The 12624-nt window shown below is 35.7% G+C and overlaps 1 protein-coding gene across 1 annotated transcript; it reads left to right on the plus strand.

Moving 5' to 3' along the window:
* The first annotated feature begins 1109 nt into the window (after positions 1 to 1109).
* On the plus strand, positions 1110 to 9494 carry LOC141622060 (transcription factor bHLH120-like). Its single transcript, XM_074438124.1, has 3 exons — positions 1110 to 1577; positions 2241 to 2582; positions 9235 to 9494. Exons 1-3 carry the CDS (start codon positions 1386 to 1388, stop codon positions 9298 to 9300), a joined length of 600 nt encoding a protein of 199 aa, XP_074294225.1. The 5' UTR covers positions 1110 to 1385; the 3' UTR covers positions 9301 to 9494.
* The last annotated feature ends 3130 nt before the right edge of the window (positions 9495 to 12624 follow it).

Consider the following 12624-nt stretch of genomic DNA (forward strand, 5'->3'; position numbering starts at 1 on the left):
CTGGTTTCGGGCAGCGTGGCGTGTCCGGCATTATTGGCATCCCGAACCCGGTTGGATTACTCCGCCGGTGGAGGGCCGCACGACTCTGCAATTGTTGAAAGTATCATCGTGGTAGAACGCGGTTTCGTCGGTCACGACTGCGTCTTGTTGTTTTGACATCTTCTCAGCTTTTTGGGTGGGTTTTTGTTGTTTTTTTTTTTGTTTGGGAATGAATGTGACTAGCTTCTAGTAGCGTTCCCCACAGACGGCGCCAATTGTTCCGGGTGTAATTCCAGAGCAAGTATAGTTACCACCCGTGGCTTGTTGAATGATGTCTTGAGTTGGATTCTCCTTTGGTCTTAATCAGCTAACTTTTCAGTTAGTTTGTCAAACATTTTTTTATATAATCAGCTAACTTAATTATCCGTTCCTAATTTTCACCTAAATTATAAGCGAACTTTTTAGATTTTAGTTACCTATTAAGTTTTTACCTACCTTTTTCAGATTTCAGCTAAATTTAGTCATTTTTTCAGCTAATTTTAGCAAACAGAGCCAAGCTATAAAACCAAATTAACTCTGACCGTACGGTGTGTATACTAAACATTTTAGACCCTTAATGTAATTATGCAATTCTTATTATGAGTAAATAAAAAACAGCTAGGTTAAGGCTCTATTTTTTGGACTTAATTTGACTCATTTCGATTTAGTTAGCTCTATTGATTTAGTTCGATTCGATTTAGTTTCATACTGATCCATTAAGCTCATCTCTTCACAAATTTAACCCCGAGGCCCTGTTCCATCGGACTTATTAATTTCGGCTCTATTCAGTTCAGTTTAGCTCATCTTTTCACAAATTAACTCTTACTTCAGTTAAGTTCAGCTCAGCTCAATTCAATTCATTTCAGATCCATTAAGTTCAGTTCAGTTTAGCTCTTTTTATCCGAAAAGAATAGAGCCTCATTTCAGTTCAGTTCAGTCCCATTAAATTCAGTCCAGTTCAGCTTAACTCTAGCTTTTCGGTTGAAAAGAACAGAACGTAAGTCATTGGCAATTTCCCTATTGTATTAGTTTCAACCCTACCTCATTTTGTTGTTTTATTTTTGCTTTAGAACATAAAATAATAAAGCGTTCATACTTTGATTGATTTCACAGATCTGAAAAATCCCACCAGCAAAACAATATCTCCATTATAATGGGAACAAATTTTCACGTGTTTCTGTCTTCATAATTAACACTACACCAAAATATGTTTCCTTTCCAACGAAGTTGTGAACTATCGTTCAAAATTAATGATAATGATATTGATGAACAAGATGGTTCATTTGAAGTGAAGATCGAAGACTTGGAAAACTATGAATTGTTTGGATCATCAAACTTAAATCAAGGTCAAGGTCGAGGCCTAGGTCATGGTCGAGGTCGGGCCGTGGGGCGGCAGAAAATCTAGGTTACTAGCTAGTACTAGCAACACTAGTAATATTGACGAAGTTGAGGAGGAAAAAAGAAGGGAAATTCATAGACAAAACGAACGTCAAAGAAGACAGAAAATGGCTACTCTTTTTGAGTCCCTTCGATCAGTCATTCCTAATGATCATTTGAAGGTAAATACACTAATTGATTTCTTTCATTTATCGTCTCTTTTACACCATTTTATTTAGTCGGTTACAGATCGGGTAGGATTAATGGATTATAAAAGCGTCAAACTCTCTTTAAATTTTGAAGAGGGAATTGAACCAAAGATCTCTCGTTAAATTATACTCCGTAATATTAGATCTATACGTTACTAGTTCTTTGATCTATATGGTCAAGGTATATTAATTTTCATAATTGTTTTTTTGAATATTTCAAATTTTGATTATATTTTGTGTTATTATCAACATGTATGTTGGTCATCATCAAAAGGGAAAGTAATTGCCACTTCTAGGGTTGAGTAATTAGATTGTACTCCATATTTTACAAAAATAATTAATAGATTGGTACTGATTCCTCCTACTCAACATGTTCTTTACTCTTTATTCTTTTTTGAGAAATTTTAATAAAACGTAAAGAATTTGGTGAGTCAGAGGAAATATTTGTAAGGACTATTAATGTTAGTGGATACTACTTTTCTAGGGTTTTTGTCTAGGGTTCTATAATCAACTCTACTAATGATAATTCTTTCTAAAATAATTTTTTTCCTTATAGTGAAGCACATATAGTGATGATTCGAAGGTCGGATCGGCTTATAAGTTGTTAATTACATAATTAAACGAATCTAATTGTAGGGAAGAAAAACAATAATTGATCACTTAGAAGAAGCAACAAACTACATCAAAGATTTGGAGAAGAATATCAAGGAGCTTAAAGAAAAAAGAGATGAGCTTAAACAGTCCACAGAGCCAACAAGTTCGAGCCGTGATCAATTGGGTGCTTCGAGCGATCCAACCCGACCAAATAGTGTAGTGATCAGCCAGATTGTGGGTGGTTTCGATATTGAAATTAGGGCTAAAGATGATGAATATATGTTGTCAACAGCCATACAAGTAGCTTTTGAGGAAGGACTTCACGTTGTGAGTTCAACATCTAGCAAACTGCATGGGAGATTTATTCACTCTATTCAATGTGAGGTAAATTCTCAATTTTCAACTTCACATGCATGTTAATATGCATCGGTAGTGCACAAATTCTATGTAAAATCGTCTTATACAAGAATTTGTGTAAAATATGCTTTTTTTAACCATTTTTTTAATAGTTTGTGATTCTTTTAAATTGAATCAATACGTTGTCTGTTTTAATAATATTTATGTAAAATCGTCTTATAAAAGACTCGTTATTTTTGTATATAAACGGGAGTGTAATTCACCATTTAGAATTTTAGATGCACGTCGTTTATCTAGTTTATCACATTCCCACGCACGGTTGATGTCTTGGTGAGAAGAGTAAGGTTTTGAGGGGAACAGGAACTATAAGGCTCAACGTTAAAATTAAACTACTCCATTGATTTTAACACAAAATCTCATTGAAGACGGCACATATCCGTCACTTCGGAGTGACGGATACCATTTCCTCTCACAAATGACCCAAATAGAGGAGAGAGGGAAGCACATGGGGGTGCCCCCACCTTGTCCCCCATATCCGTTTTGTTGTGAGTGGCATTACCCGTCACTTGCTCCGACCCGTCTTCAGCAAGACTAATTGTGATTTTAATCATTCTTGAAAGAAAGATGGTTAGTTCTTACAATGAGTGTCTCCCAAAAATTGTGATTTTGTTAAACTTAAGTTCAAGTCTATTAAATGGACTAGTGTACTTTATTTCGAGGTTTGTACAGTATTTAATTCCATCAATATCAATATAGTTTGTAAATTCGATGACCAAAATCGACGATTTGGTTTCGCGCTTATGGCTGAATAGGGCCTATTAGACGCTCCTGATCATTTCATGTCCATATGTTCAATTGCTCAATAAGGATCGAGTTTGGTTATTAAGGTTGCTTCATTATTTATTTTTAAAGTGGCCAATTTAACGTTTCGTGCATGAAACCCGTAGTTAATGTCAAAGTACTTATTATATGTGTCGTGCTAGGGTAAGGTCGTATTCTTTTGGACTGAATGGAAATGATGAATTGAACCGAATTAAGCTAAACTACACTGAAGTAAGCTCAAATGAGTTGAATGGAGCTTAAATGAATTGAAATTTGGTGAGATGATAAAGCTGAATTAAGCTAAACTGAATTAAAGTGACCTGAATTGAAGTGAACATAAATAAGCTGAATGAGAACTGAAATTAACCTGGAAAAAACATGGCCTAATTGTTTTTAAAACATTGAACTCACCTACCTAGCAAAACTTTGATTATTGGCATTTACTAATATGAAGAATAATGTGTGTTAGTATTAGTGTATGACGTCAGCTAATTAGACACTTTGTATATAGTAAGAAACAAACACACTTGTACAGATAAATTATCAATAACAAAACTCATTTTATTTACTCTCTCTCTCTCTCTCTCTCTCTCTCACCACAATATCTCTCTAAATTCTTCTAGAAACATCTTCTTCATTCAAGCTTCATCCATGGCGTACTCTTACTTCCATGGAGATCAACACGTCTCACTTTCATCATTTCACATGGTATCAGAGTAGGTTTAACCTGTCTCTTGATTCGTGTTGAATTTGATTCTTATTTCCGCATTCTATCAAAACCAAAAATTCCTAAAAATTAGGGTTTCTTTCGTCAATTGAAATTCTTCGATTTTGATTATTACTTCGTTTTTCAATAATTACTTCAAATCTTATCTTTTCTTGTTTTTTTGTTTACTCAGTTTCTTCATTCCGATCAAACGATTCAACAAAATCTCAAAAATAGCGAGTTAATTTTGTTCGCGATTTGATTTTTCGGTCTTCTCTCTTCTTCAATTTTTAATCAATTCAATGGATCTTTCGCAATTCGTCATGGCTCCTGAAGCGGATTCTGTATCAAATACTGCAAAAAGTAATCCGTATGATGATCCGACATTTCTTCCAAATTCCGATTATCCAGGGATGACACTCACCACAACTTTCGACGGTAAAAGCTTTTTTACCGGGAGTCGAGGCATAATCATGGCGTTAGCAACGAAGAATAAGTGTGGCTTCATCGACGGCTCAACACCAGCACCTGCGCAGAATGATCTGAATTTTTCGAAGTGGCTACGCGCTGATTATATGGTGCGTTGCTGGATACTAAACTCCATGACTCCAAACATTAAAGAGAGTTTCATCACTTGCAAATCTGCTAAGCGCCTCTGGACAAATCTTAATGATATGTATGCTCAGTCGAAAGGCCCACTGTTGTTTCAATTGAAGAAAGAATTGAAGAATTCTTCACAGGATAAGGAATCTGTCGCAGAATACTACAATAAACTCAAACGTCATTGGGATGACATTGATGATCTGGAGCCCTTACCTGAATGTTCTTGTGGAGTTCTGGATAAATGTTCCTGCAGTTTCTTGAAAAAAAATTCTGGAAATCATCACTTGTGAGAAGGTCATGACTTTCCTCAGGGGGCTAGATGATACTTATGATACCTTGAAGACAAATATCCTCTCTATGGATCCCTTGCCAAATCTGATAAAGGCATATTAATTTGTTCAACAAATTGAAAGTCAAAAGCGGCTCTCAAAAATGATGTCTTCACAAAGTGAATCCAGTGCCATGGCAGCCAATTGAAGATTTAACCCTGGGAATTGGTCTAAATCTGGAGAAGGTAAAGATACAGGAGCAAATCAGCCCTGGAATGTCTGGACGAGAGATGCACCCAGGGATGCTAAGAAGCAGAAGAAGGAAAAGAGATGGTGTGATCATTGACAGAAAACCGGTCATACCAGAACTACCTGTTTCGTTTTACATCCTGATCAGAAGGAACAATACTTTGCAAAATTGTCAGCGTCCAATGTTCATAATGCTGAGTTGATGAGTAAAGAAGATAATCCTTTGGTATTTGATTCTTTTGCACATCATGCTGCGGATACAAATGGCTCTGGTGATAGAGATATTGATGTGGACCCAAAAATCATTGTAGCTATCTACAGGCAGATGATAGAGATGAAACGCAAAGGAAGCTTCGCCTCTTATGGTGAAATGGATTACTCTGCTGTGAATTTCGCGGGTACAATTTCAGTATCAAATGCAACTTCTTGTTCTTGTTCTCTACAAGCATCTGTTTGGATTATCGATTCTGATGTAACTGATCATATGAGTTCATTAATAGATCAAGTTGTTGACCTAAGGAAATTGAATAAACCCGTAAAAGTGGGATTACCTGATGGAACAAGTAAGTTAGTGACACAAGTGGGGACTATGCATATTAGACCTGGGATAGTGCTTCACAATGTTCTACATATTCCTGATTTCAAACATAATTTGCTATCTGTTGGTAAACTACTGTCTGATAATGGGTTATTGATCAGTTTTGATGTGGACAAATGACTGATACAGGACCCAGTGCATAAGCAGATTGTTGGCATTGGTCAAAGAACAGATGGACTTTACAAGTTGAAGTCAGACATGTTGGAGCTGTCTCAATCTGCTCAGAATAAGTTTAGTAATAATATTAGTTTACAAGGTCATAGCATTTGTACTTGTAAAGCTACTCCTAGTAATAAAGTCGAGTTGTTACATGCTCGTTTAGGACACACTTCATTATCCAAGATGAAGCACACTTAAGGAATTAATTGTACTGGCATCAACAATATTCAATGTGAAACTTGTGTTCTTACAAAGATGCATCAATTGCCTTTTAATAGAAGTAATTTTAGGGCTTTACCTGCTTTTGATCTGATACACATTGATTTGTGGGGGCAATATAGACATGTTACCTTTACTGGGGCTTCTTATTTTCTAACTATAGTGGATGATCACACTAGGGTTACTTGGACCTTTCTTCTTAAGGACAAGGTTCAAGTTTCTGACATAATTAAGGGTTTTATCACTCAAGTGAATACTCAATACAATGGAGTGGTAAAAATAGTGAGGAGTGATAATGGAACAGAGATCATACAACAATCATGTTCTAAATTTTTCATGGAAAGGGGTATTGTACATCAGAAAAGTGCATTTGGGGTTCCTCAACAAAATGGTCGAGTTGAAAGAAAATATAGGCATCTAGTTGAGACGGCTAGAGCATTACTATTGTTTAGTCATTTACCTAAAATTTTTTGGGGAGACTCCCATTCTAGGTTGGAAAACACCTTCAGAAGTGTTGTTTAAAAGAAAATGCAGCTATGATGAATTAAGGGTTATAGGGTGTCTTTGTTTTGCATTGATTCTTTTCCATTCTAGAGACAAATTTGCTCCCAAAGCCAGAAAATGTATATTTTTGGGGGTATCCATTTGCTCAAAAGGCCTATAAGCTATATGATCTTACTACACATAAGATTGTCATTAGTAGAGATGTAGTATTTCATGAAGATATATTACCTTTCAAGTCTGATTCTACTAATCCTGCTGCTGCAATTCAGTCTGTTCCTCTTAATCAAATGTCAGCTATGTTCTCCCCACTCCATCCCCTTGGTTCTGATGATGATGAATTTATTACACATTCATTTGTGTCTGGTGTTACCAATAATGACAATGAGACTGGAACTAATTCTTCTCCTTTTGATTCTGTCCACACAAATACTGGCAGCAACAATGAAAATTCTACTAGCAATGATACTACACCTAATCCATCTAATGACGCTACTGTTAATACTTTCATACCTAGGATAGCTTCTAGAGAAGTTCACATGCCTCCAAGATTCCAGGAATTTATTTGTCCTACAGTTCCTCATAAAAGGACACATGTTTCTAATACACCTACTGGTTCTTCATTAGCATCAGCATCACTCACTGTTCAGAGTGCTGCTATTTCTCCTCACCAAAAAATTTCTATTCCTAAGCCAGCAACTTACAATCAGTCCAAGTCTGATCCACATTGGACACAGGCTATGCAAAAGGAGTTACAAGCTTTGGAAGAAAATCACACCTGGGATCTCACATCTTTGCCTATAGGATTTAAACCCGTTGGCTCAAAATGGGTGTATAAAGTCAAATATAAGATAGATGGAAGTGTAGATAGATACAAGGCAAGGTTAGTGGCTAAAGGGTACAATCAAGTAAAAGGAAAAGATTACAAACACGCTTTTAGTCCAGTTGCTAAGTTCACTACAGTTAGAATTTTACTGGCTATAATTGCTGCTAAAGGATGGTCAGTTCATCAATTGGATATTAACAATGCTTTATTACATGAATTCCTTGATGAGGAAGTGTATATGACACCACCAGATGGTTATACTTTAGCCAAGCAGGGTCAAGTGTGTAGATTTAGAAGGTCATTATATGGCATAAAACAAGCTTCTAGATCGACAATGGAATCTAGAGTTCACCAAGTTATTGTTAGCTCAAGGATTTAGTCAATCAAAGAATGATTATTCTTTGTTCACCAGGCTTGTAGATGGTCATTATACTACTTTTCTAGTATATGTTGATGATTTGCTCATTACAGGCACTAATCAGAGTTTTATCTCATCTCTTAAGCAAGTTCTTGAGAAGGCTTTGACTATTAAGGACCTTGGATATATCAAATATTTCCTTGGCTTAGAGATTCATAGGACAACAAAGGGAATGTATCTCAGTTAGAAGAAATATGTCAATGACATTCTAACAGATTGTGACATGTTTGATTGCAAGACTGTTTCTTTTCCTCTTCCTCGAGGGTTGTAGTTGTCCACAGAGGAGGGAGACATCTTATCTGATCCAGAAATTTATAGACGGTTGATAGGGAGACTTTTATACTTAAATCTTACACGTCCAGATATCTCATTTGTTGTGCAACATTTGAGTCAGTTTCCGAGTACTCCTCATCAGCCTCACTTTCAAGCTGCTCTCCATGTTATAAGGTACTTGAAAGGTACCTTAAATGCTATGCTCTTTTATCCTGCCAATGGTTATTTTACCCTAAAGGGGTACACTGATGCAGATTGGGGTGCATGCTCTTTCAGCTGTAAGTTTGTTACAAGGCAATGCTTATTTTTGGGAGAGGCTTTAATTTCTTGGAAAACAAAGAAACGGAAAACTGTTTCTAAATCTTCTACAAAATCAAAATATAGAGCCATGTCCTATAGTTCTAGTGAAATTGTATGGGTACAACGTCTACTTGAAGATTTTGGCATCAACATTTCATTATCTGTATAATTGTATTTTGACAACAGAGCTGCTCAACACATCGCTGCAAATCCCGTTTTTCATGAACGTACCAAGCACCTTAATATCGATTGTCATTATGTACGAGAGGAGGTACAAGAGGGGCTTATTGCTACTCGACATATATCTTCAGGGGCTCAAATTGCCGACATCCTTACAAAACCTCTAGGGCAGCAGCAGCATCATTCTCTTGCTTCCAACATGGGCATGTGTTTTGACATTCTTACCCATGTCCATCTTGAAAGAGGGGGGGGGGGGGTGTATGAAGAATAATGTGTGTTAGTATTAGTGTATGACGTCAGCTAGCTAGACACTTTGTATATAAGAAAAAAAAACACTTGTATAGATAAATTATCAATAATAAATCTCATTTTATTTACTCTGTCTCTCTCACTACAATAGTACAATATCTTTCTAAATTCTTCTATAAACATCTTCTTCATTCAAGCTTCATCCATGGCGTACTCTTACTTCCATGGAGATCAACATGTCTCAGTTTCATCATTTCACAACTAATTTTAAGTAAATAATTTGGTTGCGTTGCTTTTTTTATTGCAGGTAAGCGATGTAACATGTGTTGATTTAAAACGGCTCGAGCAACGATTGAACGATCTCTTTCGTTGATGTGATACAAAAGCATTTAACTTATATGTAGTGCCTAGTGCCTACTTATTCACAATAGAATTAGCCATCTTGTACATCATGTGTGATAGTGGTGTTGAATTTGTAATTTGTACTACATATAGTAAAATTGTGATGTGAACTCCTGCAGGTTGTGTTCAACCTTTAAGAGAGCAATTTATTGTACATGTATATTTTAGTAGGGAATTATTACTTGTAGATCAGCATGACGTTATTACGGAGTAATGAACAGGTACGGTCCTGAGTTTTTCGGGACCCTAGGCAAAAATGTAAATTGGGCCCCTTGAAAAAAATCCAATGTATAATATTTTTTTAAAATATACGACATTGGTTGTAGTAAAAAATATGTTGTTTACACGTGTTAGATTTGTAATGACTTTTTTGGAATAAGTTTTTTTTGTGGTGGCCGAATTTGGTAGCGACTGAAAGATAGTGTTCATAATTTGGAGTAAGTTTAATCTAGTTCTTTGGTGCAGCGGAGGAGACATTATGGATTTTGGGTTGAGCAATAGAGGGTCCTGGGTGCGTGGTTTTGCTTTCACCCAAAAATAAGATCTACCCTAAGGGGTTGTGGCCGAGTTTTAGTGGTGACCAAAAGGTTGGTGGTTGAATTTTAGTAGTGAGAATGTGAAATGATGCAATTTTGGTGTTAATTTGGCCGAGAGGGTAACGGCCTAAAATTTGGATGGTGGTTTGACCGAAGTTGTTGCCATAATATTACTAGTGGGTTTGATTCAATTCCTCAGGGTGCGGAAGGTGGAGTAAGGGTGGTGGTAAAGGAGGAAGATTAACTCCTAAGGCATTAACGTTTTTCAAGAGCACGAGGCTCTAATGACATATTAGAACTTAGAAGACCTTAACTTCTCAACTAAAACCTTAAGATTATGATTGAAACCCAAACAATGGTCTTATATACCTTAACACTGAGCTGTTGAAATAAAGAAGTCGTTACTTGAGAATTAGAAGATGAATTTCATAGATTCTAAATTCTAATTAAAGAAGAAAGACTCGGAAATTTAGGTCTTGGAAAAAAGTGGGGAGAGAAAGAGTTAGGATGAGAAATTGGAAACCGTTGATATTTTTTGCTAATTTTTTTTTTCTTTTCCTACTATTATTACTTTAAAACGTAGAAGAATGGCCCCCTTTCTAACTTAGGCCCTAGGCCACCACCCCTCCAAACGACACTCAGAACCGGCCCTAGTAATAAATAATAACCATCCTTTAAAGCGAAATGGAAAAAATGATTATATTACCGGTGTATGATACTAGCGTTGTTCAACCATGTTAAATTGTTAAGGCTTATTGAATTTATACAATTTTTTTGGGAGCTTTTAAAAAAAAATTGGTTATATTTTAATTTTCGGAAAATTCACATTTGCACGGAATACTTAGTTTTTATCCGAAAACTTTAAAAAGCCATAACCTGTGTTTACGAGTTCAGAATGTGACGATTTTTTTTCAAATCGATCATCTTTCTGAGTATTACGATTTAAAAGAAAATTGTCGAGTTTGGAACTTGTGACCAAGAGATATGGTCACTCAAATTTTGTTTGGTAAAACAAACTTTGATATACAAAAACCCTAGCCACGGAATTCAAATACAACAATTTTTTTTTTCAGATCGTAGTTCGCGGAGAGATAAACGATTTCAAAAAAAAAAAAAAATCGTCACTTCTGAACTCATAAACAAGAGTTATGCCCTCTTAAAGTTTTCCGGATAAAAAAAAAATTGGTGTTTCATGTAAAATGTCAAACCTTAGGGGTACCGCGTGAATTTCCCGTTTAATTTTTTGATATCAAAAATAAAATCTAATTGAGCTTATATATGTACTGCTTTTATATCGCATTATAATTTTTTTAGCCTAATATTTACTTAAAAGAGATCAAATAAAAGTATAAAGCTCGTAAATTTTACCATTAACTAAAAAGCTTTATTATAAAAATTAGTAACCGTACCACTAATTATAATAGTCCCTCCATTTTACTTATTGTCCTACTTTCCATTTAGAGAGGTTTTAACAAGTGAGTTAGTTTACAACTTGTCGCTTTAATAAAGAAGAATAAGGGGAGTGGTAGTTAAAATATTAGGGTAATATTTTGGTCATTCACTAATTTACCATATTAAATTTAGAAATAGGACAATTAATTTGAAATGAAATTTGAGGAAAAAGTGGACAGTAAAAGTGAAATGGATGGACTATAATATAACGGCTGCCAGTAGAGGTGACAATCGGGTTAGTCGGGTGAGGTTTGGGTCATATCAAGTTGAGTCGAGTCATATCGGGTTCGGGTTTGATTGCGTGAGCCTATCCTGACGGGTTGAGTCGGGTCAAATGATGTATCGGTCAGGTCCTTATCGGGTCTGGTTATTTTATCGCATTAGTTTAATTTTTTACCATTAAATTTAGTTTTTAACCACTAAATCACTTATATTTTGTTTAATATTGAGCTTAATAATTGAAGGATTATCAATTCAATCGGATCAGTATCGGGTTGGGTCGGGTTCGGGTCATTGATTATCGGGGCTTGTCAGGTTACGGGTCGTCATGAGATCAGATCGGTTTCTGGTTGCAAAATTCTCGGATTCTATTAAATTGGGTTTGCTCGACTTCGAATCGGGCACTCGGGTTGGGTCAAACTTGCAAGCTTTAGCTGGTATAGTTTTCTTGAGGAAATGAAAGGGATGGCACGGAATGATTTGTCAATGAAACTCGTTCGTGTCATTTGGGCTCGTAGTGGCCAAGCCTAGAACAATTGGTTAGACGGAATAAATGGGCTACTTTGCTAAATTGGGCTTACTTTTTAGTTAAACTGCCGCTGATGTTGCTATTTTTTTTGGCATAAAATATTTAAATTGTTTCTCCGTCACTTCGAACCATTTTGATTATAGAGAAAAAGTAATTTTATACTCCCTCCTATTTCATTTGTTGTTCTCCTTTTCTTTTCCATTCAGGTTTAGTTTTGTTCTCTCTTTTTGTTTGGACAACTTTATGTGGTCCAAAATCAATTTGATGTGGGGTCATGTGTATTGTGTGGTCTAAATTGATTCCCTTAATTCTTGTGTTAAAGAGACGGTGGAACAATAAATGAAATAGAAAGAAGTATTAATTTGATTTTAAAATTGGGAGTATAATAATAGTAATCGACGTATTTAGGTTAAATAATTTAACTTACAATTTTTAAAACATTTTTATACTCGAACTTATGCCCCCTCTCTAACTAAAATAATTTCTTCAAGAATATAAATGTAAATAAATGACTGTGACTAAAAGGTTCAATCGACAAGTAGCCCAAACAATAAGGGTC

This window comes from Silene latifolia, chromosome X (assembly GCF_048544455.1).
Source record: "Silene latifolia isolate original U9 population chromosome X, ASM4854445v1, whole genome shotgun sequence".
NCBI classification, from domain to species: Eukaryota; Viridiplantae; Streptophyta; class Magnoliopsida; order Caryophyllales; family Caryophyllaceae; genus Silene; species Silene latifolia.

Bases quoted from the DNA above. Each gene is read 5' to 3' on its own strand.
- LOC141622060 (XM_074438124.1), top strand. From the start codon at position 1,386: ATGGTCGAGGTCGGGCCGTGGGGCGGCAGAAAATCTAGGTTACTAGCT. The intron at 1,578-2,240 runs GTAAATACACTA...ATCTAATTGTAG, and splicing joins TTCCTAATGATCATTTGAAG to GGAAGAAAAACAATAATTGA. The intron at 2,583-9,234 runs GTAAATTCTCAA...TTTTTATTGCAG, and splicing joins TTCACTCTATTCAATGTGAG to GTAAGCGATGTAACATGTGT.